Here is a 27,989-nt window from a genome sequence, read left to right on the forward strand (position 1 = left end):
AAACAAACCAAAAAAACCCCTCGTGTAAGTTAAGATTTCAGGAATCATGTCTTTAGGGTCAATATAATGTATAGGAGGACAATGGTTTTGTAAGAAATCCAAAATGAGAGTGAAGAGAAACTTAACACCAAAAAGCACAGTGGTGGGGATTTGACAAGTTTATTTTAAAATATCAGAAAGATAAAAGAATGTGCCTGCTAGGACATTAATTTTTCCAGGTACTGGTAACTAACTTGTTTTGTATAATTACTCTTCAATCTTGGGGTCTGCAGGTTTGTTATCTTGGATGCTAAGGAGAAAATATTCCATCACAAGTTATTCACGAGCTCTAATTTTACTGCTTTTGCAGGTACAAGCCCATTGTCATTAAAACAAGATGAAGCCTTTCTCACCCTGCCATGGCTGATAACTCTCTATTAAAGTCACCCCTGATTTATGCTTGGCAAGCTCCAAAATGGCTCTCTTTTTGCATCTGCAGAGAATAGTATTTCGCTAGCAACAATTTCCAGCTAATTTCTGCGTTCACATTCAAGAGGAGAGGAGGAGAAAATAAAAAATGACCCACTGCCTGCCATGGCCACAAACTCAGTATTTTTAATAGCCATGAGTTTTACTATCCAAGTCTTAAAGATACAAAATGGATAGCAGCATTTTAGCAGCATGTTCTACCTACTGGCAAAGTATATTTTCAATTTATTGGAAAATACTGTAATTTTAAGTTTGTTTTAGTTTTCAAAACTGGAGGGACCAAGCTACAGTGTCGAAATTAGTGTATACAGTCCAAATTGCAAGCCAGCCAGATATATAGCAGCAATTTTGTATAATGCACGAGGAAACCTCCAGCTTTGCTTTTAAGCAGCAAAGCCCTAGATGCATTGCAATATATTCCTTTGCTTCCAGTTTTTACAGGTGTTTAAAAATATATTAATGTGTATTGATTTCAGTGCTGCAAGATCTTACTCTTAAAGCCTTTTTCTTTCAAGTATTTTTCTCATAACGATGAGCTGGGTGAAGGCAGGGAGAAGCTATCCATGTTCTTCCCCTCCAGTTTATCGTTGGGAAAAAGTCCAGAAAGGACGGTGACTTCTGAATTCAATTCCTCTGGCTATTGGCCGAGCTGGGGAAATGGTTATGAGAAGTTGGCAGATAGAGATCTGCTCAAACCATAGTACCTTATCACCTCCTGCTGTTTTCTCCTTGGTGGTAATTTGCTCTAAAAGGACTTTTGAGCTCACTCTTAGCTGCACAAGCTGTGTTTTGCAGGGCACATGCCATCGGGTGGACTCCTTTTAATTTCCCACAATAGAACACATTAAAGGAATATTTTTAACCTACATTTCTGATACTGCCTTTCTGACCAAATGCCAGATGTCATTGATGGAGGGATATCACATGATCTGGATTATCTCTTGTCCTCCGTCTCTGACACATTCACAGGAGAAAACTGTCAGTGAGGAAATCTTTATTGAAATGTCCTCCTTACTACTATGTGATCAAATCAGCTGATTTGCAGGCTGACCCAAACATCCTTACCAGTGGCAGTTCACGCACCAAGGCCTGACAGCATCAGCCTGCCACTGTTTAGAAATAACTCCAGATTTTGCAGTTTGGCTGTCCTAAACAGGGACACTGAAGTTAAAAACACAACTTTAAGCGGACACCGAGGGATGCATCTCCCAGGAATGGGTTGTGCGTTTGTACTGTCTCCCTGCCAGATGACACATCTGCTTGCTCCTGGTTCCACCTACTGGCTGAACTATTTAGACAGCACAAGCAGAAACGCCTGTAGAGCCAACTCCCAACATCACGTACCACCCAAATGTTCCCATTAACCAAAATGATTTTAAAAGGCACCCCAGGAGACTCGCATCCACATTCACAGAGTTGAAAACTTCCTAATGCTAACCTGACATAGCACAGATCCAAGGGGATCACAGTGTCTGGAGCTTAATAAAGAAGTAAAAACGAAAAGACAAAATTAAATATAAATAATCTATTAAATAAACCCACATACCATTCCATCCCTCACTTGCATCTCTGGGCCAGCATAGACACTGCTTAGTTTTATCCCAGAACAGAGGTTAGCAAGTCATAATGCATGTCAGACTGATGGGCACATTAGCAATGAAAAACAGGACCCGGCCTACATCTGTGGGCTTAAACCAGGCCCTGAAGGTAGAAATTTGTTCCTTGGTCTTGCTCAGTTGGAACTCCTGAGCTGAATATTGCTGAATATTTGCATTATTATTACACCCAAAAACAGATGGGTCGACAAAAAGCCAGTTCTTTTTACAGCAAGATCAGCAGTAATCACAGTACCATCAGGACTTCCTCGCTGTTATACTCTTGCTACAAATCCCTAAGTCCCCATGAATGCTCATAAACTGTCACAAGGTAATACTAGTAACAAGTGAGGTAGCATCAGGACAGAGATATAAATCAGATTCTGCAGGACATATAATGGTAAGAGGAAAATACGATTATTCGGGGCTCAGCTTCCCCAGAGCACACATGAGCTTCTAGATACCTCATTAAAATTGATCCCAGACATGAAATCTCCAGAATCTATTGTAAAATAACAGACTCTAAATCCAGAAAATATAAGACAGTTTCATAGATGTGAGGTGCCAGCTGGATTTATTCTTGTTGTGCACTGTAGGCTGAGCAGAAAGGAACGTTCTGCATGAAGCATAACGTTCAATAACCTAAGAAAATAAAATATCCACAGTGAGTCAACCATTAATATTTCTGTGGATCTATGAGTGATGAACAATCAACTTCCCATAACTTTATTTTGGGAAATCTATCTGTGGGAAGAATGCGGCAGATGTTTGGAATAGTCTTTTCTTACTCAGTTTAGATAATTACAGAGTAAAGATTACATACATTCACCTCTTTGCCAAAATCTTGCTTATACTGGCAAACTCAGTGTGGCCTGACATTTTCTTCACATTTTTCCATGGAGTGCTCAGAAGGAAAGAACCTCCCTGTTAGAAAGCAACCCGATGTTTCATAAGTGTTGTCCCAGTAAGAGTAGCGCTTGCTTAGAATAGGGTGACCTAAAAATGTTTGGACATCATTAACAAATTGACACTGCCACCACAGACTCCACTAATCGGGATATTAAACAGCATAGTTTATGTGCTCTAAGAACATTTTAATGTCTTGCGCTGCACATGTTCAGTTTGTGCAGCTCATCCAGTGAAACTAGCTTGAACTAGAGTTTGAAAAGTAACAGGGAACATCTGGAGGAGCAATAAGAAAAGTCTCCAGAAGGGACAAGCAGACAGACTTCAATTTTAGGAAAGTGGAAAGTGCATTTGGACCATCCAAGGTCATAGGGTTACAAACCATCCTAAAACTGTACAGAACAAGATGTTGACATATGGGCCACGAGCTGGGTAACAAAAGCAGTATCACAGTTCCAGCTGCCAGACAAGAGCAGACTGCTTTGGCAGAGGTTTTACTTTGCAATTAGCCATGTTCTGCATTTGTTCATCTCCTATTTTTTCAGTCATGGCCTTGAAATCAAAAGGAAGATGCCTTCTGTCCTCTTACTCCCTTGGGGACACTCTGTCCCAGGCTGGGCAAAAAAGTAAAGTAAGTAAAATTAAGAAGCTCCACTTACTTATTTTTTTTTCCCATGGCAAGAATAGCACCGATTTCATGGCATTTTTCAAAATCATCTTGGTTTTCATGATTTTTCTAATAAAAATAGAAATCTGCATTTTTAAGTATCAACAACTTTCTGTTTCTGTTCCAATGAAGAGCATTTTGACTTAAAACAACTTTTTACTGTTATTTAAATTCTCAAATCTGAAACAGTTTGCCTGACCTAATATCTGTACTTCTGTAGAGTTGCTGATGCACTGACGAAGTTATGCATCCCTATTTCCTTTAAATAGCAATTTTCCTCCCATGTCAAGTTTCCACTGCTATTTCCCCCTAGCTTTGCTTTTCTGAGTTGATCATTTTATTTTCCAACTGTCAAAGTGTCTTCCTCCTTTACTAAGGGCTAGTTACTTGCTCTCATTTTGCCAGTGTTTAATAGTTTGTTTAGACAGAATATGGAAAAGAATCTGGTCTTGGTGATATCTTAATAGATTAATTCAATTCCTGGACTACAGTTTTGAACTCTCACTTTAAATGGGATATCAAGGAATCGGCCGTCCAGAGAACGGCAACCAAGATGGTCAGAGACCTTAAGGTCATGACCCAGGACAAGATGCTGAGGGAGCTGGGCTTGGGTAGTCTGGCAAAGAGGTTAACAGGTGATCTAGTATCAGTCCACCCTTCTCAGTGGTAGCAGAGGGTATGCTAATGGGCAGCAGCCACAAAATGTAGTTGGGGAGATTTAGTCTGAACACCAGGAAGGCAACTTCTTCAGTAGAAGAGCAGTGCAGCATCGGGACAGGTCACCCAGGGAGGCTCTGAATTCTCCATCCTCAGCTGTTGGATTAAAGACCTCCAGAGGGCACTGACAACCAGCGTTTCTGGCAGCCTGTGAATGCATACCTTGCCAAAATCGCACATGGAATATGACCATAAATCCAAAAAAAACAACAAGGTATCTTCATCAGTTCAGTCCTGCGTTGTGCCACCTAAAGTCTGGTTCTGGCACAGAGAAATAAAAACTAATCTTTTTGTTAAATTGTTCATTTAATACAGAAAAAAGAATTCTGTTTTGCAGGTCTATCCCCTCATATCATGAGCACAGCCAAAAACGCTATTTGGCAGTTAATTATTATTTTAGCTGATAACAGAAAACGTATCAGAAGTCTGGCTTTATAGCTGGAAGATTTCAAGATAATAAAAGGAAAGAGAAGCTGCTGTTACTGCTACTTTAATGGCCCCTTTGGAACACATGGCATGTGTGGATTCATCAAAAAAACCCATAACTGCCATTTAATATAGTGTTGTATCATTATATCAAAGCCACCTCCAGACTCTCAATGAAAGAGGAGCAGTAAGACTGCATTGCTACATCCCTGTGGTTAAGTAAAAAACAGATGGAGCCTACAACTTGTCTGCATAAACAGCAGCATTTCCAGGTAAAAAGTCAAATCGTGAAAGGATATTTTTGTGCAAGGCATGGCATATTTTGGTAACTGTAGTTTATAGTATTTGGTGAGATCTGTTAGACAGAGAATGCTGATGGAAGGCATATAGGTCAGCAACAGCCTTAGGACCAACAGAAAATGCCAGACCTTTGCACACTCTAGGAGGACCTGAAGCTAATTCAGTCTGGTTGCAGAACATTAGGACCCAGCTTGAAATGTTATATGTTATCTTACCCTTTGCCAGGCAAAATCATGGCAAAAGTCTCTTGTAGCATCTGAAGTGAGTTAGCTCTGTGTGCGCAGAGAGATCAGTAAAGCAGCATTTGTATGTTTGAGGCAAAGGCATCCTCATTAATATCTGCCACAGCTTGGTCATCTGACCTGGGTATAGTCTGGCCATACTTCTGTGAGGAAAGCAGCTTTTCTTCACAGAATCATGGAATCCAAATGTTCAACCAGAGTCTGACTAGTGCCTGAGGCTGTTTCTAGAAAACCAAATCAGGAAACCACCAAAACCCCGAGTGGGAGAGGGGTATAGTCAGGTTGGATCTTACACTGAGCAGTGGAAAAGAATAATGGTAATACTGCAATTCTAAGTACCAGCAATGCCAAACCCCATCCATGTGATTGCTGTGTTGTGCTTGCAAGGGCAAGTCTTGCGCCTTGGTCTCCACCACTCTGCATGGCCCAGCTTAGCTCTACTGTGCTTCTGGCTCCATCCTCTCTTTCACTTCCCACTACAGAGTCAGCCTGAGGGCATAGGGACAGCTTCTCTGCTTCAGCAGTGAGGATGTGGAGCAATCAAACGTGGCCCCTTCTTTCTTTCTCCCGGACTGCAACACTTATTCCTGTGCCAAGTGCCAAAGCAGAGCGGCAGTATACAGAGTTCACAAATGATGAGAGGACATTAGAGGAGAAATTTTGGTCCAAAAGGGGAGAAAGTATTACCAGGAAGGTGGCAAGAGGAAGAACCTGGAGAATTCATGGCTGGATAAAATCTCCCTCAACCAAGATCAAGTCCCATTCAAACCACAGAGAATGGAAACAAGTGATTAAGTGCAGGATGAGAGATGCAGGACTTCCCTCACAGCCTCCAGAAACCCCACTGACCCTTGCTCATCACGTATAATAATATCACTACATTTGGAGGCCTTGTGATACTTTCACATCTGTATTGTGAAAGAATCAGCTGATATCACCCACCGTGAGATCCCCTGAGAATAAACACATAAACTTCCAAAGATCACAGACCGATGCTTATTGCACTGAACTTCCCATACCCAGAAACCTCTGTGCAAGAGTCTACTAAATCATCAGTGCTCGCTGCATGCAGGTAGAAATGAGCACACGATGTACCAGAGAGTGGAAAACAAGTTCCCATGATGGGTACAGATGACATGGATTTACTGATAACGTTATGGCAAATGCAAATACAGAGTTGAGTTTTCTTTTATAAGGCTACGGCAGTGTAAAGGAACCTTAACCTCTGTATATGAAAATAAGACTTTTTTTTTGAAATCTAGGAGTTGTTAGGTAAGTGGGTTTGATTACACTAATTTGGACAGATATAGGGAAGACTCAGGAGATGGCAAGAGCTGCATCCCTCCTCATCAGTGACTGTGCACAGTGTGCAAAGTCTGACAGCAGAAAACTCAGGGGGGTAAAGGAAGTACTTACGGTGCTAAAAACTTATTGAGCTAGGAACAGTAGTATTTAAATTAAGGAAGGGAAACAGGAGTTGAAGATGATGGGATGCATCCAGACAGCAAGAGTTGGACTGATGTTCTGAACCAGTGCCAGGCATCTGGAAATCTCTGAAAAGAGGACTGTAGGGGTGCTAAAATATATGGGAAGCGAATGAGTGTTGTTAGCACACTGAGGGTGCAGAGGCAAAAGAGACTCACATAGTCAGGAGACAAACCACAAAACCTCCCTGCAAGTTCAAGTCATGTGAAATGGTTAAGGCAGGGCGGGGGGACAACCACGAACATGAAATAAACAGAGTGCCCATGTTGTCACAAAGCGGAAAAGGGAACTGAACACCTTCTACCTCCTCCCCCATCAAACTCTATGGGCATCTCGTCACATCGGCAGCAGGACAGAAACAGCGCCAAAGCCTATGCTACTTCCAACAGTCAAGTTTTCTGTCTTCACTATATGTCCCTTCTGCCTCTTTCAAAATCCTAGAAAATATTCCCATTACATTTCTCTGAGTGCTATAAACTGATTCACAGAAATAGACGCATATCCAAATAATCTACTTCAGGTTCAGGGATCTGAAGGAAAGTATAAAACAATACACAGCGCAGAGCAGATGCTGCTTTAAATCACTTCCTCAAGGAAATGAAGTATTGAATTCCCTGGGGACACATTATCTTCCTAATCTGTTTTCTTCCTAAAGCTGATATCAAGCTTTTAACCGTATCACAGGATACCAATGTCAAACAACTGCCTCTTAAAATCCCCCCCCCAACATATTTAGTTAGACATTTTGTCAATGTGTTTTAGAATGTTCTGAAAAGGATCTCAAAAAGGAAATCTGAAGTCCTTTGCAACAGTGATATCTGATGTCTAAAAAGAGGAGCAAGCAGCAGAATGCTAAGCACACAGTTCTGAGCATTTTTTCTTCTGACTCAAAAAGGAAAAATCCACAGAACAAGAACACAAAAAAAAGAATAAAGACTTTTAAATAAAACCAGTAAATTCAATAGAAATGTAGCTGCAAGCTCTGGATGAGTTCAGATGTACAGAACATGGCTAGATGGGAGTCTGCGCCCATGCACACCACATAGACAGCAAGCCAGAAACATGGTGACCCATAAGCTAGAGAAATGATGAATTGCTGTAAGCTCATGTTAGAAGTTAAAGCGAGATCAGCACAAATGACCTTGCCAAATTTATGGTGAGATCATTTAGCAGGAGTGTGGTGATTAGCTAGAGGCCTCCTTTTCCCAACCTTTGCTGAGCTTATCTGCCCCAAACCCCTGGAACAAGCCCAGCCTAACTGAAGGAATTTACTAACTCAACATGTGGAGCAGAGACATTACTTGCCAAAACATGTATACAAAGACCCTTCACACAAATGATATTGGAGATCATGGAGCTAAAGCTATGAGGATGGAAGAAACCAGTAAACAAATCTGGAACTTGTTAACTTTTCTAGATGATAGTCAAGACCCTGAAGTAGATTGGAGTACAGGTTTTGTGAGCAGAAAGGAGGAGACTGTAAATTGAGTACACTCAATGTACTCATCGTTGGATGTACCAGATCCAGGACACTCGTGGGCTGAGTTTTTTATGATCTGTTACAAGAGACAAGCCTGCCCAAATAGTTTATAGTCTACCAAAAGGAGAAAGGTGAATGAAGCATCCTCTTTCTTTGACATCTGGGAAACTGAGATCTAGCGATATTCTTACCCAGCTCCTCAGCTCAATCTCAGTGGTAGTCAGGTGCGCAGTGCCGTACAGTACCTGAGCCTAAGGGATATGCAAAAGGACATTGGAAGTCCAGAAACTGAATGCCATCTAGTATGAAACTAATCCCTTAAAGCTGGCACCAATCTGAGATAAATGTAAGAGTCTCTTCGTAAAAGACTCTAACCTATCTGGGGATCATGTTAGAAATCACCACCATCACTGCTTTCAGTCAAATGAAAAAATAATAAAGCAATTCCAAAGAGGGCATCTAATAAGACATGGAAAACCATGAAGTGTTTTTACATTATTATTAATTTTCTAAATGCTGTCATTAACTTCACCTGAGCTACAGGCCCAACCAACCAACCAACAAACCAACCTCCACTTCTTTCTTAAGAAAGGAAAAAATATGCTGCTTTCAAGACATGTCCATCAGGAGGGCAAAGTTTTGGAGTTCACAGCCATTTGAGGGTCAATTCATCCCCTTAAAGGCAGAAAAAGAACTTTCTTCTTCTCAGTGAATATAGAAGCTACTCAGTTCTTACACAACCAAGAGGATATCTGATCATCTTTCCCCCAGAAAAGGCAAGAAAGAAGAAAGCCCTCTCACAAGACATATTCACTTTTGTTTATCTAGAAACATAGCTGGAGAGAAGAGGAGAGTAGGAGAAAATCAGTATTGATTGGGACCTGGAGGTGCCAATGCAGTAAGACATAGTTACAAATAAGACTACTAAAAGGAGCCAATGTCAGCAGCTTGCTTTTAACAGCAGTTGCTTAAGAGAAGGGAATTTCCTTTCTAATGTAGACCACATAGCCACTCGGTTATTGCACATGGATGCATCTTGTTCGCTTCTCATAGTCACTGCAAAGGATAAATGGCAGCCGGAACAGCATGACTAAAATATGAATGCCTTAAAAGAATATTGATGCTAACAAAAGTCAGATGATTTGCACAGTCAAATTAATTTAGAGCTAGTCAACAAAAAAAACCCACTGACAATCAAATGCATATGCACGACGCCTCCAAAAATGTCCCTGAGGAAATCACCAGCTCACTGTCCAGTGTTGTAAAAGATTGCAGATTTGGTTATAAGCAGCTACCACATTTGCAAGACACTCAGTAGATCAGTGGGATCTTTTGCACTGATGAGATTATGTGTAAAAGGCCCCACTCTCCTCAGCTTCTCCGTGCGACTAGCTGCGCTCGCAGCTGCTGGATGCAAACCCTGGGCCCCTCTCTGCTGACAGCAGAGGAGGAGGTCACTGCACTGACTACACAAGAGACTCGATAACTACTCTAGACAAAATGCCTAACTTTAGGGCTGCTAAAGGTAGAGAAGGTAAACTCTAGATTGAAGTGCTAGGGCATGACTTTGCTACTTGAACTCAGCTTTTAGCATCTCTGTGTCTGCAGAACAGGGATGGTAAAGCTTCTTTTGCTGTAAGAAACAAACCCTGAAGACTGTGAGTTGCCCAGACCATGGAGGAACATGCAGCTGCCATCAAGGGGGATGGCAGCCAGAGAATAAGGGCAAGGGAGATCCCAAGAGAGTTTCTCTATGAAGATATCAGTATGGATAGGGAGAGGTAGGAAAGCCAGAGCTGCTAAAAGGGCTATAGGCCCATGGATATACTGGTGATGTGCCTGGGAAGAACAACTTTCTATCCACTCACCCATAGAAAAATCAGTATTCGGCTTGTATCATATGAATTTTGCTGAATATGACTTTCAGAGGTGTCTGGAGGACTTCAAATGCAGGAGGACACCACAGATGAGCACCTTCAACCCATGTACTTTAGCAAAAAGACAAGGTTTCTCCATTTTGTTCACATAAAAGGAACTATTATCAGCAGCCAGTATATTCCTCAGCCTGGATATACTTGTAACTCCACACCAGTAGCAGAGAGGTTTCGCTTAGGATGCCACAGCCAGATGCAGCCAGGTCCCCACCAATGGGGGTGATACTACCAATGCCATCAACTAAATAGCCATACAACATACAGAATGAAAACAGACACAGATGTGATGAAGATTTTTCTCTATAAAGGGCTGAAATACCCTTGGCATGTAATTTATCCCAAGCTGAAGTCCAGTAGACACCTTCTCATCTCATGCAATAAAAATTCTGTTTACAGAATTTTGGTACATCGGTCTTCTGCTGATGCCCTTGCCAGGGATTTTATTGATTGAATTTTAATTACTGTGAATTAAAATTAGAAGGTATAATTAATTTCTCCTCCACGAACACACCACCAGAAAGTGGGGGTTGCAAAAGAGAGAAGTGTTTTCACCAAAAGCAAGAGGAAATCCTGTTCTTTTTGAATAAAGTGTTAAACCACAACAGGATGTGAAATGTGTGGGGATGTGCAAAAAAAAGAAGAAGGAAAAAAAAAGGCTGCTCTGGACAGAGGCAAGAGGGGAAATTTGCTTTACGGAGAGAAACTGGTGATGTTGAAGCAACACATCTGCAAGATTTGAAGGGTTAAACTGTCTGTTTACTGAGCCATTGAGTAGGAAACACACAGCTGTATCAACAGGAAAGTGGAATCTGGAGTCAGAAGTGCATTTTTTAACGTGTCCTTTTCTTCCTCAAATCTACCAAGGAGATTAACAGCTGAGATTTCATACAAAAAAAGAAAGACCTCGACCGTGCAAGTTCTGCAGCAACAAAGCACAGAGAGGGGAGAGAACAGGCTCCAGTGTGCTGGCAGCCGGACGGCACTTATCAGCAATAGCATCCACTTTCCAGGCCACCACGAAGAAATAAAGCCTATTCAAGGTTCAAAGAAGTCTCACACAATGGGAATTTACTGGCTTGAGGATGACTGCCAGGCCCTAAGGTTGAGCTGAGCCAGGAGCAGCCAAATCACTGTGGACCAGACCTCCCATGATCGTCCATCTCTCAACATACACCCCCATATTTTGCCTGGTCTCCAGGCCACTTTTCTCCTCTCTCCCCTACTCTCCTTGGCTGAATAACCCTATGAAGTTATAATTTTGATTTCCTATTTCTCCATTTCTTCAGCCAAGCTCACAGCCTCAGAGGAGTGTCCAAGTCTCATTGGTTTCAATTTGGATTCAGACACAAAGTAGAGAAAAATAAAGAGATATTAGAACACTGGTGTTGATCTGGTCTCAGGTTCCTGACCCTACACAGAGGTCCCGTTAGCTTTCCAAGAAAACAGTTGAATTCAGCATTTTAATTGTAACACACAAGGGCTGTTCTCCCCCCCCCCCCATTTCTGTTACAGAAACTATCTGTTAATGTACTGTGTAAGCGTGGGACAGTGTTCATTGTCTGAAACCCCTCTAGCTCATCAGAACAACAGAAAAAGGCAGAAAATGCATTTGGCTTTATCAGAAGGTGAGCAAAAAAAATGTGAGACTTGTTACTCCCATGGCACTTGGGGTATCCTTCCTACTCAGCCCCTCTTATTGGGAAAAACAAAACACAGAAACACAAGCAAGCAAACCTTTTACAAAGAGACTGATGCAAAGTGAGAAGGAACAACATTTTTTTCCAAATACACTCATTTTGTAAGCCAACAACTAATAATTTGAAGCCTGCTACAAACTGCACTGTGGCTGAGGGGAGTTTAGGGCTGACCCTTGGGAACCAGGGTCTCACACCCCCTATTCACAGAGCCCACAACCATTAACTCTCCAAATGAGAAGGGAACAGATACTGCCTGCTTTTTTAGTGGCTTTTCAGCAGGGGATGCCTGGGTTTGACATTCACTCTGCTATGTTTTTGTCTTATTTTTCATCTTTAAGAGTGATTTAGATCCATATCCTGGGCTTTTTCAGGTGATTACCAAATTCAGGATAAATGTTGATCTATCATTTCATGCAGTAGATCTCAACAGCATCAGATAATCCATATAGGTAGCAGTTTGGCAAAAAAAAAAAGAGTGAAAACTGCAGGGAGTGTTCATCACTTAAACTTGAATAACATTAAAAGGAGATAAGATGACCACAAAATATTATGAGATTAAAAGATACAAAAAAGCACTGGGGCTTTCCACAGGCAGAGGCTCAAAGCCAGGGCAACGGCTAGGAGGCAGCAGGTACATTCGTAACGTTAAGATAATTTGGAATGACTACTATTCAAATACCTCATATAGATTTATTCTACATTAGTGAGAAGGGAATAAAAGAATGGGTTTGTTCCAAAACAGTGCTTCTTCAGCACAGAACTGGGGTTCATGAGGAAGTTCCCATCCACAGATGCTCTGAGATCTTCTCTGCAGCTCTCAATTTAAGAGAAGTTTCTTTTTAATAGTTTGGCTACTTGATAGCATTCTTTAAAGAAAATCTTGAATTCAGATTCAAAATATTCACCTTGATGTTCTCTCACAGTCATCAAGCTCCCTTACCTTGTCATGGACAATTTCTCTACTTCTTGTCTGTGTTGGTCTGGATTTCCATGGAGCACCACATTTAAAATGCTACAGACCTGGTATGGGAAGGATGCTTCTTTTGGCTGCTAGCTCATGGCTAGGAACATAATTCTTTCCCTTTCTGAAAATCATCAGGGCTTGGCCCAGAATATTTGGCTTGCAAGACTTGGATAAACGTGGTTAAGCCCTCATGTAAGTTCACACAGCCATCGCGTTGCAACATAGTTTTGCAGCAGGCATTTGCCCATCTCCTACTCTGGAGCCCCATATCAAGAGGAGGCCACCTGAGGCTGTGGGTACAGGGACACCTAGGTCGCTATAGGTTTAACTGCCTTGGCCAGCCCCACGCTGTAGCCCCAGGGAGCAGTATGTCCTTGATGCTGACAGGATAACAACATGGGGTTCTCTCACCCACGTTTTGGCAGCCCAAAGCAGTAGCTGAGCAGAGCATCAAGAATGAAGAGTCAGGAGGATCGCAGGGAGAGACAGCCAAGGGGAGATGGAGAAAAGACCACCCATGTAAGTCTTTCCATGTGAGGCTTGAGAGATGGGCTGATCCAAACAACTTCTCTAAGGGGCATTTGCTTTTTTAGCAAGAACTGCTACAGGGCAACAGTCAGCAGAGTGACGGCTACAGACAGCATCTTGTCCCATGTGCTATGAAAGAGGAGGAGGGGTGTTGATGAGTCCATGAATGGGGGGAACAGGCTGTTCCTGATGAGCTGTCCCAGAAACAGCCAAAAGAGTAAACTCAGGCAATGGGAAGGAAGTGGTTCAGAAGACGTCGGAGCCAGCTCTCAAGCCAGCCTGGGCTTTGCACTACAATCATTATTCCAGGCATGCTTGAAGCTCAGACCCTGTTTTAATACGCAACAGAAAACCCCCAAAAGCATCTGCACCTTCCCTCCCACCCCCAACAAAAGCTGACACATTGCAAATGGGGAAGGAAGGAAAAAGAGAGAGGCCAGTAGATTTGCCCTTGGCTTTTACAAGACTTTGGGGACAAAACCATTGCTTTTGAATTAAATACAGTGGAAATCACAAGCAAGGAAACAAGAACACCTCCGGGCACAAATTCACGAAGAAAAAAGAAAAGGAGTGAAGTTATTAGTATAGGAAAATTATGTATTGTGCTGGAGAATGAATCCTCGTGCCCTTGAAGTCAGTGGAAACAGAACTGAAATTCAGGGCTTTGGTAAAAAAGATGCCAGAGAATGAACCTAAAATAACTGGTGCAAGCTGTAAACATGAAGGCTGATATATTTGGAGGTATTAGCTCTCTGGATGGGAATGCACACATAGCACTTGCATGAGCAAGCAGAGTATGTCACGTTCTGCTTCTAGGAGGGATTGCTCATGGTGGAAAGCAGCACCTTTCACAAGGAAGAAATTATTGAATAACCCTGTTTTAATCTGGGGCCCAAGAGATGAAGTGACTGTCCCAAAGGCAGACAGGATGTCTGTGGCAGAGCCAAAAATAGCAGTTAGATTTCTTGTTCCTACACTGTAACCATACCACGATCCCTCCTCCTACACACAGCTAATAAACTAAGTTGTTTAGTTCTTACTGGATGCAAAAAAGAAATCGTTCCACAGAGCCGACTCTTAGATGCTGTCAGTTGCTTAGTGTTTTAACTTTCAACCATCACATGCATCTGATGCCTGCAAAAGGGCAAGACTCTTTCACCTCTCCAACACCTTCAGATCCAGCAAATCAGTGGTGATCAGCAGTTTATAACCTGATGCGTCTGTGCAAAGTGATGATATGTGTCCTTCACACATGATTCACTCTTGCTTGCATGCAGCTATGATACCTGCTGGGGCCCAGGTCTAAACCAGCCAGGTGACAAAATTCTCGTTTCTGATCCAGAGACCTGCTGACACCATGAATGGCGTAAAATAAAAAAAACAAACCCCCTTACTCAGGCCAGGATATTGCTGCAGCTTTACCACAATCCACAGACATGGGGAGTCCCGCACCCTGGCACTGAAGCACTTTGGCAGGTCACAAGGATTAGACTTCACGCCCACCAGCACCCACGTGCCCCCTGAAAAACACACCATGCAAACGCTGCCGCTTTCCCATCCTAAACAACCCCAAACCGGAAAGTGGCAACATCTCAGCCCTTAAACAGTTAACGCTGCTGCTTTCATACGTAGAGGAGGACACCAGCTATGTGTTTTGCCTCCTGGAGGATAAAGATGAACTTCTAATTATACGGGTACTGACAGTTTTGCTTGTCTCTGAATAACTGGTGCTGGCTGCCAGCAGCCCGCAGCAGGCCGAGCAGGAGGGGGGGCTGCGCCCAGAGCCTACTCGCAGCACAGGTTCGGTCTCCGAAATCCCCGACACGCGAGGGCAGTGTTGGTGCGCAAATGACAAGGCTGTGGCGCTCCCCAGCAGCCCTGCACGGCACCCTGCTTCTTCCGAGCATCCCCCTGGGCCAAGGCTGCTCCACAGACGCGATTTGTGCCAGAAAAACCACATTTGGGAAGCGTATGGGGAGGGAGGTGTTAAGCCAAAATATTTATGTGCCGCTTTAGAGGCAGTTTTTCTAAGAAAGCTTCCCCTGGATTTTACAGGGTGAACAATAAAACCAGCATCAACACCTTTACGGTCATATAGTCACATGGGAAAGAGACAAATGCAATTCTTTAATGATTCCTCTATAAAATGGTACAATCGTCGAGGATGCAGAGGTTTTAAAGGGGTCTCAACTGTTCTGCCATAATATCCATTTATTCCTCCTATCAAATACTCCAGCCTCCCAGATGATACTCTGGAAAGCATTTTAATATTGCTGGGAGGAGAGCAGGGAACAGTCAAAAATATGGCACAAACATCTCCTTGAGTGCAAACAGACTGCCTATATGATACGTATGGAATAACCGACACAAAACATAAAAATACAGGGGGGGATGTGGGTATATGCATACGTGTATTATATATATGTATATGTAAATCACACAGAATTAAGCATATCAACTAAAAGAAGCAGAAGCTTCTTATCTGAGCCTGAAACCAGGCACGTAATGCATCATTCCACTGCAAACTCAGGAGCTCACCCACACCTGGGCAGCTTTGGCGGGTGAGGAATTCACCAGCCTGCACGAGCACAATCACACCACCTCTTTGGGGAACCCCAGTGCACTGAGGAAGCTAAGTACAGGTTTTGATGCAAAATCTGGAAAAATAAGTCAAGTGACCCCCAGAAATCCACTACCTCAGAGACATCAGCTTGCAGCTCCTCTGACCTTTATGTATTTTTAAATGTAATTTTTAAAATGTACACTTGGCACTCTAATAAAACAGTGAAAATTAACAGTGAATGATCTCCATAAATGAACTGTGGCGTTAAATATCAGGGATGTCATTATATATTTAACTACAGTAATTGCAATACCTAGGGTCAAATGTGGAAGAGAAAAAGAAAGAAGCCAACTGAATTTGCCCTCATTCTCTTACGTCAATGTATATCAGCCCACACACAGATGCTGTGGGTATGACCTAGTCCTCCAAGACCACGATCCAGCAGGAAATATTGCCGGCAGTGCTTATAAATAAATCACCTGCTGAATGGCCCAACTAGTTAATGGAACCTGGATATTTTCCTAATTAATTTTCCACCCCTTTTTTCCTCATAAAAATGTAACTAAGGAGTTTTATAGTGTAATCCACTTGCAGACTCTCAGCGCTGGCTGCAGTTTTTGTGGTTTGGTTCTTCCTTGCTAAACAGCTAAAATGACCCAGCTGTTACTCTAAAACCAGGGAATTAGTAGCCTGCGGGCAGCCAAGTACATGTGCCAGCCATTCGGAGGAGCGCTTAGTTTCCCCCATACGGATTTCGATGCCTCTGCCTTCTTATCAGCCCAGATACAGAAGGTTCCCTTTGTCACAGCAGATATAAGCTGGTGATCATAAATGTGAGCTATAGCCTGCTTGGTCATCAGACACATCCAGGAATATTTTGGTGGACTTCAACACCCAGAAAGGAGGATCCACAAGTCCAAAAAACACAGATGCAGAGTGACCTCTTGCACCACAAATATGAGAATGCCACAGACACCATTTATCAGGCATGGCAGTGACAATGGCACAAGTGTTTAGAGCACAGTCAGGAGATGCTTTAAGATAGTGATGGCATTTTTGGGGGAAGTTACCAGTCTCTCTGCAGAGTCCTGCTACGTTAGTTGTCTGCCCAGTGCAAGAAGGCTGGCCCCTGCATGGAGTAAAACAAATTCACCAGAGTCACTGCTTCAGGTGATTAGCGTTGCCCCCAAAAGGCACCAAACTGGGTTTCAGCAAAGCCATGCTCCCTTCTTTTCTCTATAATCTTCCTTTCAGAGGCCAAGCATACGTATATAGATATGAGGAAACTTCAGCAGGAGAAAGAAACAATCCCCCACTCATCTTGCTGTCTCTTGTTACTCAAAAAGCTTCAGTAAGAAAACACCAAAAATGAAAGCAGGATGGTAGTCTGGAAAACTGGTAGAGCATGGAAAGGAATTGAAACTTTTAAACCACTCAAAAATTAAAGTTTGAGTTGCATTTGTAAATTCTATAAAGGGGAAAGTGCTACTGTGCACATATAGCTAAAAAATCACTACCTTCTGAAACAAAAAAAAACCCACCAAAACAGAATTACAAAGTTGCTTACTACTACTGACTTTACTGTGTTCTTTCCATTATATACAGATACTACATATAGTAATTCCATGTTTCTAAATCTAATGTAGCTACTAGCTCAGTCAAGCTAGACAGTTGTATGCTAAAGATGTAATAATAAAACCAATGCTTCATATCCACCTGGAAGCCTTCCACTGGAGATGATTTCAGTATGCTAGGAAGGGAAAGAACAAGTTCACTTTAAGCTGAGTAGGAGGAGTTTGTTTCAGCTCTAAGAAAAAGGCATAAAAGCAGCCAAAGCATTACAGATATTGTGAGTTCTGTTCATCTGAGTGTCAATGAAATGCTGGACCAAGTGACCTTGCTATGCTGCCCCATCACCAAGCACGAGACATTTTTTCTTATAACTCCTTCTGAATCTGCAAGGCAAGCTCTTAGGAGAAGGTCCTTTTGCAGGGCTGGAATTGCTCCATGACAGCAAAGCCCTAACTGCGTGCGCGTCCAGCAACATCAGGATCCAGGTGACTCATAAGCCTCTAAGGATGATGCACGAGCCCACAATTATTTCTGCAAATAGTTCTCAGGTTTTCCTTTGGGCTCATTGCATGCCATTCTGGAGTTCATGAAACTTGGCCTTCCAACTTGCTCATCTCTTATTTGCTTTATAGGTTAAGTAGAATGACAGACTCAGACTAATAAAACAGAAGAACATCATGGGAGCTATTGAGAAAGAGACGAGGAACACAGAGATGACAACACAGTCCTGGAATGCATTACCAAACCAAGTGTTAGAAATTCATTATTTAAGTTGTGCTGCAAAGCTTAGCTTATCTTCTTCCACAGCTATTTCAGCCTAAAGGCTCTCCTTTCCTTCCCCATCCACAGGAAGAATTACTTGTAGAGCAGAGCCAGCTGTTGGCACCCACAGAGGTAAAAATGTCTTTCTCCCTTCTACTTTCCCACACCTAGCCCAGATGCAAGGATTACAAGTCAAAGCCCAGCAGCAGTGTATTAGAAGGCACAAGGGATTAAGAGGACTCCAGAAGCTTCACCCAGAATGCCAGAAAAAGCAGCAGCCAACAGGGAAACACATAAGGTTTCAGTATGGATGCAATAAATAACAGAGGCACCAGTGGAAGTGCCTCCCAGAGCTGGGAGCCCACCAGGGTGGAGGAGAACCAGTGAACCTCACCCACAGCTAGGAAATCCAAACTAGCACTGGAGAACATCCACACAGAGCTGCTAAAGCAGCAGAGTCAGAGTCCCTTGACCCAGGAACACATCTGTAAAAATAAAGCCCTGTGATCCCCCTGCCAACCTTCAGCAATGGGAGGCTGAAGGTAACTCATCTCAGGATGCAGCAAACCCTGGGTGGGACAAAACTTGGAAGAGGGGGTGATGGGGAAACTGGGTGCTGTAAGCCCAGTCCAAGAAACTGGGTCTGACTTCTTGGTGGACATCAGAACACAGAAGAAAAACAAATGGGTAGACTTTTCTGGGCCCATCACTGCCAAGCTGACAGCTGTCAGTCAAAGTTTCTATTTAATAGAAACAGAAAATTCTACTTTTAACATAAGCACCCTAAGAATGAGGATGGTTGAACTATATTGTAAGAAAGCAAAGGGGGAAACAGGGGGAACATCTTAATCCAGGGTGCCTACCTGCACCTCCTGGTGACAAACTTAATTCTGAAAGAGTGAGGAAACCTTACCCTGCTTTCTGGTCCATAACATGAGGCACTGCCAGGTTCGATACTCAAATGTATCTTCAGCTGAAGCTGTGGGCGTTCAGCTTTTGCTGGGCCACAGGTGCCAATGTTCACATACATGATACTATTTCTTTTTTTTTTTAAAAACAGCTTCATTTCCACTCGTGTCTAAGGTCTAGGGCTGTCCAGACAGGAATGCTCAAGACCCCTCTGGGACACTGAGGCCATCCAAAAAGAGCAGTTCTCAGTAAGCTGAGCACTGGCAAGATGCTAAAGCAACTCTTAACATCCCAACGTGGGAGCCCAGAGCTTCTGAAGAAATAAGTCAAATGTCTCATGTGGGTGTGGAGGACTTCTGAGATTTTTGACCAGTGCCTTTTCCTAGCACCTGGGAAAGGCAGAAGCTAAACATGCACAACTCTTTCAAAGGACAAACACCCAGCATAATCATGTAAATCTTATGCTTTTGCTAAAACCCACAGCTATCATTTTTAACTAATGCCTTTCCCTGGAGAAGCTCCACTGGCAGAGAACTCGTACTGCAGGCAGGACTGCTGCAGTATGAAACGGGGACAGGACCTGCCTGAGGGGACACAAACAGGCAGTGGCACAACTGCGGGGGGGGGGGGGGGGAGGAAGCCAGTTCCTGTCCCCAGCTCTGTCTTGGTTAATGCTGGCAAAGAGACTGTTGCGCACTGGCAGCTGATGGCTATCAAAGCAAATTCAGACACTGACAGGAGAAGTTATGAAGAAAATGCATAAAAGCCTGCTGCTCTCGGCAAAAACTCTCTGTGTGTGTTTGTGTATTTAGGAGGCATCGTCACTTCGTCAGAAACAGACTCGGGTCCAAACCTCTGATCCATCTGAAGCACATTCAGTGCTACCTTCAGGATGTTGCCTCGGCAATGATTTCATTCCGCAAGTGGATTTGTGAGGGGGGACTGCCAAATAAAAGACCAGCTTTGCGAATGCCCCAGGTATGATGCAGCCATACCCATGGGGATTATGTCTACCAGCTTCGAGCCACAAGATACTCATTGGCATAGCTGAATCTTCAGCTGCTATAACCAGAGTAATTTTAATTGACATCTACAATTTATGGTAGTGTAGGATAGGAGCCCCTCTAAAGGGAAGTGTATCGACCCTGTCTCTGGTAACCAGATGGTGTCAAGGAACAGGGAATGGTGGGAAGGTTAGAAGGATGAGACACATCAACTTTGAACCCATGCTGCCTAAGAGTATCTATGCATTATTATCCACGTTGCAAGCCTGTAGCCTTCTGTTATGAAGCACTCAACAGACAAACCTCAGCTCACCTCCCCTGGAGAGCCACGGGATTTTTGCAGGCAAGAATAAAGGTGTCTGGAACCTTTAGCATTAGATTATATAGATTATAGATTATAGATTAGATTAGATTATAGAGCTGATAGCAAAGCAAATAGATAAATAAATCAATCAATCCGTAGCCTTTTCTTTTTTTTTTTTTTAATTGGTTCAAGTTTGGTCAGAATGTGGTTTTGCCTGGAAGAGCCCAAAGAAATGTAATCATTTTTTCCTGCCACCAAATCCAAACATCTTACAAATGAAATTCTTGGCCTCACATCTGTGCCAATAAATCTTATAAAAAGGAGAAGGGAAAACTGTGCATTACAGTTCTCAAACCACTTTCCACACAGCCTGAGGCAGCCCTGAACTTGGGTCATTGTCAGTTATTATCTAGTGAAATCAATGCTCATAAAGGAGATGGTGCCTATATAAAACTGCCTTCAAACATCTCTCTGCTTCCTTCCTCCCACTAAAGCCAAAAGCCTGGTGTTTGTGTGCTGTGACTGCCATCACATCAAATAAAAGTGTCCATACCTGCCTACTTGTTGATGCTATTTGCTCTTTGACCTGTTGTTTACAAGCACCATTAAAGGAAAAGTCTTCAGGTTTGCATTTGCCTCTTATCCACGCACCACCCGTTCCTCCACTTCAAATATTTTAGAAACCTCCAATGCCGTTCTTCTTCCTATATAATCTCCTTTACTAATTTTCTACAAAGTGCAGAATTGCTTTTCTAATCATCACCCTGGTTTGGGACACTTTGTCCCATTTGAACAGGGGGTCTCATATCTGCTGAGTCATCAGGACTAGAGGCTGAAGAGCCTGGCTCTGATTCCTCAGTGTACAGCACTGAAAGAGGCCAACGCATTCAGCCTTAAAGCTCTTGCTGCAGAAATGACTCAGGCACTGAGGAATCTCAGCCTAGTTGACGGGACTTGGGCTCCCATGGTCTCTGCCCTTATAATCTATGGAAAAAAAAATTAAGAAGTGTTTGAAAGCTTATGTCTGAAATTCAAACTATGCTCAGCTATTTTTCTTTTTGCAAACCCATCACCTGTGCAGTTATGCCCCAATACAAAGCCTTGTTGATAAAACTGTTTAAGAACTCAGTAACTGCCTGTAGCTTAATACAGTACTGGGGGACAGGGGACACTCCCACAGAACCTGATAGCTGCCTTCTGAAATGCCCTTTGAGACCTGCCTGACCTTGCCATACTAACTCCTCTGCCTTTCTCCCTGGAACAAGTATATTCCAGTGTATTCCAGTATATTCCAGATAGTCAGCCCCCCTCTTTCCCAGTGGAGCATCTTTTTCTGTCCATATTTCTTCATATATGTGGAGTGACAAGTCCCCAGGGAGACCACAGGGCTTTGCCTGTGCACAGTGACCTGCCTGATGCTACCACTCCATGGAAGCCCCTGCAGTGTTGGAAAGATCTTTATTACTGTTGTGATGATGCCATCAAAGATGCAACACAATAGACAATGGGGTGGGGTGGTGTCAGAGCTTTATCAGCACTCATCTGTTATGAGCCACCCTGTGACTTAGCTGAGATATCTCTCATGAGCAGGGTAGCCATGCCAGCTAAATATTCACAATATCCCATACCATTTGCAATATCTCTTGCTCCTTCAGACATCCTTCCCTTGAACAGACCAAACTAAGCCTGCTCTTCTCCCAAAAGTCCTTTAAGTATTACACAGACTAATAATGCCTCCCAGTTGCTCTCCCCAGCCCCTCTCATCCCTCCATGCTATACACCCTTTTCATCCCCATTCCCCCACTCCCTTACGTACGCCAGACAGAAATCTGCCCTTCATCAGCCTGCCAACGCCTCATCACATCCCAGTTCAGGTGTGGAGAAGACCCACAGAAAGCCAGTTCATTACTGGGGAGAAATCGTCCCTACTCAATGGTTTCTAAGCACAATCTTCTAAGGTCCAACTCTGCGGGTGTGTTCAGGAGGTGACAGTGTCCCTGGGATGCTCCGGAGAGACAGAGCTTCACCTGCTCTGTTCGATGGAGAGCTTGAACTGAAACAGTCAAGACTCTTTTTAGGCTATTTTTGATACTGTTTTGAACTCTTTTTTAGATACTCTTTAGACCAAACATGCTGCCAGCAGCATTTGGATTGCACTCACTTAACTCACCCCCACAGCAGGCGCATGTGTCTGCATGCACTCACACATACTTTCATGCTACAGCAGCTTTTTTTACTAACATCTTTGATATCAAAGGAACCCAGGACAACCACTGTAAAATTTACAAGGCTCACACAGATCTCCTCTAGTAACACTGGGGGGGGCTCCATCTGTGTGACTTTTTACTTGCTCAACAAAAATCAACTGAGGTAAGAATCAACTTACCTCAGAGAGCCCAAGAGGTGCATTTTGTTTGTTTGCTGTTAGTTTTGTGTTTTGCTTTGTGTTGTTTTTTTTTTTTTTTTTCTAGAAAAGGAACCATTATCAGTCCATCTCCACATTCACGCAGGACTTATCGCTTTGCCATCTGCTTTCACACAGGTGCATCTGGTGTACCACACCACGCGTGCTACTTTCTTGCTTTAAAGCTCCGCTTTATCTCGCAACACACAAGCCAACCCCTGATGCCAGCAGCCCTGCAAAGCAAAGTCCCCCCTGTGCAAAGCAGTTGATGTTAGCCCTCTCCGAGCAGAAGCGGTGCTCAGACACAGCTTCACACGTGTCTGGCTCAGGGAATGCCACAGCCTCAAGCCGGGCAGCCCAAGCGGGTGCCTAGGATCCACCCTCTGCGCCTCTTTTTCGGGGTCCCCAGGGCTCCCCGAGCCCTGAGTCCAGCGTTGCCTCCGGGGATGGGGATGAGGAGGAGGGACATCGCGGGTCCCGACGCGGCCGCTCAGTCGCTCTCCCGCTGGGGACAGGCGCTCCCCGCACCCACTGCCTCCCTGCCGAGATGGTCACCTTCCTAAACACAACAGCTCTCAGCAACCGGCTCTCTCCCCCGGGGATTTTACACAAGCCGCAAGCACGCAGCGGGAAAGGAAAAGCAAAACGCAAACACCTTCTGAAATGAGTGCCTTTCCCATTCAGGTTTTTCCAAAGAGGAGGGGAAGGAAAGCAGCTACCGCCTGCGCCGATCGGGCAGCTACAGAGATCGGGAGAGGGGGAAACAAACCCCTCCTCCTCTGCCGGCCCCGAGGCAGCGCCGGCAGCGGCACACCTGCGGGGAGCGGCCGGCGGCACCGCCCGGCTCCGCTCCCGGTCCCGGTCCCGGTCCCGGTCCCTGCTATGGCACGGCACAGCCCCAGCCCCGTTCCCGCGCCGGTATCGGCACCGGCACTGCTTCGGTCCCGGCCCCCTTTGGGCATCGCCGCCCGTCGGGGACCTGCCCTTTCCACTCCAACCCGCTCCCCTAACAGCCTCACCCTGGCTGCTTCGGGCAGGAATGGGTGATCCTTTCCTCCTTCTTTTGCTCCACAATACAAATAGTAGCAATAAAAGGAAAAGAAAAAAAAAAAACAAACCCACAACAACCCACACTACAGTTTTCTGTGCAGATCCACCTGGATGCTGAGCAGAGATGGACTCAACTCAAAGACACTTCTGCACTCTTTCCTCCTTTCCTTTCCTTTCCTTTCCTTTCCTTTCCTTTCCTTTCCTTTCCTTTCCTTTCCTTTCCTTTCCTTTCCTTTCCTTTCCTTTCCTTTCCTTTCCTTTCCTTTCCTTTCCTTTCCTTTCCTTTCCTTTCCTTTCCTTTCCTTTCCTTTCCTTTCCTTTCCTTTCCTTTCCTTTCCTTTCCTTTCCTTTCCTTTCCTTTCCTTTCCTTTCCTTTCCTTTCCTTTCCTTTCCTTTCCTTTCCTTTCCTTTCCTCCACTGATCACCTTTCCCTCCCCCCTCTCACATCTCCCACCTCCCCAAAGCTCACCAGTGCCCACCTTCCCGCATGCACCGCACTCGGCTCTCCCAGCCCACCGTGCATTAAACGCAAGTGTGTTTGCAGAAGACGAGTCTCTCCTGCAGTTTCCAAACTCACCTGCAAAATGCTGCTTGCTGCTAGAATCCAGGGCAAAAGCCACCTCATCCCTGGAAGCCGGGATTAAATACATTGATCGAACCCAGATTTAGAGCCGTTTTGAACAAAAACACCACTTTGGGGAATGCAGAGCAATCCTGAACTGGCAACCTAGCCTAGGCACTCTGCCTTTTTCTCTTGGCTCTTTGGGGATTTTATTAAAGACAGATCTGACGTCAGGGTGAAGGACAAGCCCTGCATTTTTCCTCTGGAGAAACTTTTCCTGCCTTCACTTCTTCATTTTTGTGTGTGGTGTTGTCCCACCTCCTGCATTTCAGTGTATCGCCGTTAGCCAAAGGGCTCTTAAAGGGAAAGCTGCAGTGCCGTGGTCCATCGCACTGCGATTTTAGCACTGCACTGAAATGCTCAGAGCTTACACCTCATTTTGCTCGTGACATTCAGACTCTTGCAACTTAGCTAGTACGGCAAGAAACATTTGATCTGGCTTTACTGATTATAATTAATGACCTGACATGTATACAAATATGCACAGATGTTTGATTTATTTAAGCTTTTAAAAAGAGTGGCTTCATTTGAAGTGCAGAAGGATGTTTGTCCTGCAAGCACACCCCGTGGGAGGCAGTCTGCCGGCTCCCTCAGGACCCCCCTCTTTACAGAGCAATCCGCATGGGAAATGAAAGGAAGGGCACACTATCCTCTGCCATGCTACGCATCCCTTCTGTGATTTTGGTGGAGTGTATCAGAGTATGCATCAGCTCCTGGGCCCAGTTATATTTCTATGCTGTGTCAGCAATAGGCATAACAAATAGTGCCCAAGTACATAGGAGTGCAAACCCCACCCTGAACAGAGCTAAACTCTCTGACGACCTGTATCCCTGTTAGGCATACCCTGATTTTAGCTGGGTCATCTCTGATGTGTTTTTCTCCTTTCACCTACACAAAGGCACAGTATTTTCCCTCACCCCTTTAAAACTGAATTTGAAAGAATTTAAAGTCTCTTTCATCCTTAAACTGAAACAGAATAGTATAAGGAAAATGAATGCTTGCAAAGGGAAGAAAAATCATATTAAATGGCTTTACAGATCTTAAACCCAAGAAAGAGTCGAGACATGGGCTAGAAGAGATGTCAAGGTAAATTTGAAAGTAGGCAAACCTTCCTGCTTGGTATGGCAGGCTGGGCAGTGATGGGTGGGTGAACACTCTGATGGCCAAACTAGAACTGAGATGGTGCCTTAACCTCTGCTCAGCCTTGGCTACCTCCTGTAACTCAGGCGTGCCAGGTCAGGTTGGGGTGAGCCACCCCCAGCCCCCCCAGCAGCCATCCCAGCCCTCCAGGGGAGCTGGCACTGCGGTGGGGTTTGCTCCCTGGACCTGGCATGGCTGAATGCTCAAGGCTGCGGCTGACGGCAGGCGGGGAGGGGAGAGCGAGGAAGCTCTATTCCAGTAACGCGTGTTCTTGCAGTAACTTTCATCCCTTCTTGCAGTGTGATGTGACATGAGCGGTTTAATGGTTTTACACCAGCTGGACCAGGGAGCTCTAAAAGGACCAGATTTTTTGTGTGATAGTCTGGACACCCGGCTGCCCTGGGAAATGATTCAGCCAGAGCTTGGCTGCAAGCTGGAGGAAGTGCCACCGTTTGTCTTCCTCCTCCAGCACCTTCACCCTTACCATAGCCCCTTCCCAGGACATACCACCCTGAAGACCAGGTTGGGGATTGTATTTTCTGCCAGGTTCCTCCAGGGCTGTTTCTGTTCTCCTTGCTCTATATCCTTCCCTCTCTTTTTTCACTTCCTCCACTGTTCATTCATTCATTCCCCCCCTCTCTATTTCAATATTTCTCTCTCACCCCTCTCTGTCACCAGTACACATCCTTCCTCGAACTCCAGCAATACTCAGTCACAGGGACTCTCTTTCTCTGCTGAGGAATCTAGAAAGAAGCCTGCCATCTTCATGTCACCTGGGTGGTGTTCATCTGCACATGGCTACCACTCAGTGCCTGACTTTGGGGTCCAAATCCCTGAATACTTTGTGAAAGAAGGAGCATTTTGAGACCGCAATTCCCCTGATCTAGGTGAGATGTCTTCTTAAAAAAGAGGTGAAACTAGATGGATTAGCCTAGGGTAATAGGTTCAGATGTAAAGTGGGTGGCTAATACCTGATACAAGTCGTGCTTTGCTGGCTTGGAGCTGAAGGGGCCTTGCTAGCAGGCCTAGCAAAAATAGCTTTGCAAATGGAAGAGGAACAAGAGTTCAAAGCTCCTGGGTTATCAGACTCCACAATCAAGGGAAATAACACTTTATAAATGACACCAGAAATGGCAGTGTGTTGTTCTTGGTTTTGTCCCCCAAAACATTTGGTTACCTCACTCTCTTTTGACTATTTCCTCTGCATATTTCACTCCCCTCAGTGAATTCCTTAGCTAATGCTGTGGTCAAGTGTGTTACCAACGATGGAGTCTTTGAGATGTGGACATCCGGCTGCTTGCAGCTCCACAGCTCATCCCATCCTGGTCGTGGGAGTTTGTCATGTGGCGACCATAAACCAGACACTCGTGTCTTAGCTTGGATGAGACACGGATCAAGGAGTGGGCCTGCAGCTCCAGGGCAGGGGTGCTGAGACATTCAGCTGACTCAGCAGCCTTTCTGATAGCGGTTCCTGTGTGGCTATGGCACATCGGAGCACTTACAGCTGTAGCTGGGTGTTAGGTTATTTCATTAAGTCTCAAATGACAGGAACATTTCAGCTCTTGTTTAACTCAATGGTGGCAGCAGCCCACACCTTGGCTTCTGCTGCTGGGGGCTCTCAGTTCCCGCTAAGGATGACAATGCTAAAAGAGATCATTGCAATCCTGTGTCACCCTGGCTTAATCCTGAGGAGTCTTTACTAAGCCAAATAAATGGAAGCTCTAAAGACACTTCTCTGTCTAGTTCAAAGACTTAAGTTCAATTTAAGATCTTCAAATGATGGAAAATCCACTTCATGTTTTGGTGAGTTCAGTTACATTCACTATTAAAAGTTTGTGCCATATTTTCAGTCTGAGTTTGCTAGTTTCATCTTTCTGCCAACGTCTGTTTGGCTGATGAGAATTCAGTACCTTCTTCCAACATACAAACATGCAAGGGTTCAGTAAATCACCGCTGACTCTTCTCCTCAATAAAACACAGAAGCCACATTGCTTTTAATTCTCAGTGTCTAATTGGTTTTCTGGACCTTGAAGCAATTTTATAGTTTTAATGACTTTTGTCTCTTTACCTTTCACCTTCCATGGACATTATGTCTGCACATGCAACTATCCATCACTCTGCAGTCATGCCATCCACAGTGAACTGGAAACAGGTAGCACACTTCAGTGTAAACTAGCTCTGATTCTGTTAGTCTAACACTTTAATATCAGCCCTTCCTCAATACGTCCCTTAGGCCTCTCAGCCACATAA

General features: G+C 44.2%; 1 protein-coding gene across 2 annotated transcripts in view; it reads right to left on the reverse strand.

Annotated features, from left to right (window-relative positions):
* CCN4 (cellular communication network factor 4) overlaps positions 1 to 24,764 on the reverse strand; it is a 35,774-nt gene extending 11,010 nt beyond the window's left edge. For both annotated transcript variants that reach the window (XM_076329062.1, XM_076329061.1), the window contains exon 1: positions 24,555 to 24,764. In XM_076329062.1, coding sequence (XP_076185177.1) covers positions 24,555 to 24,602 — 48 coding nt within the window. In that variant the 5' untranslated portion in view covers positions 24,603 to 24,764. The remainder of the gene's footprint in view (positions 1 to 24,554) is intronic.
* Between the last annotated feature and the right edge of the window lie 3,225 nt (positions 24,765 to 27,989).

This window comes from Aptenodytes patagonicus, chromosome 2 (genome assembly GCF_965638725.1).
Source record: "Aptenodytes patagonicus chromosome 2, bAptPat1.pri.cur, whole genome shotgun sequence".
Classification (NCBI taxonomy): Eukaryota; Metazoa; Chordata; class Aves; order Sphenisciformes; family Spheniscidae; genus Aptenodytes; species Aptenodytes patagonicus.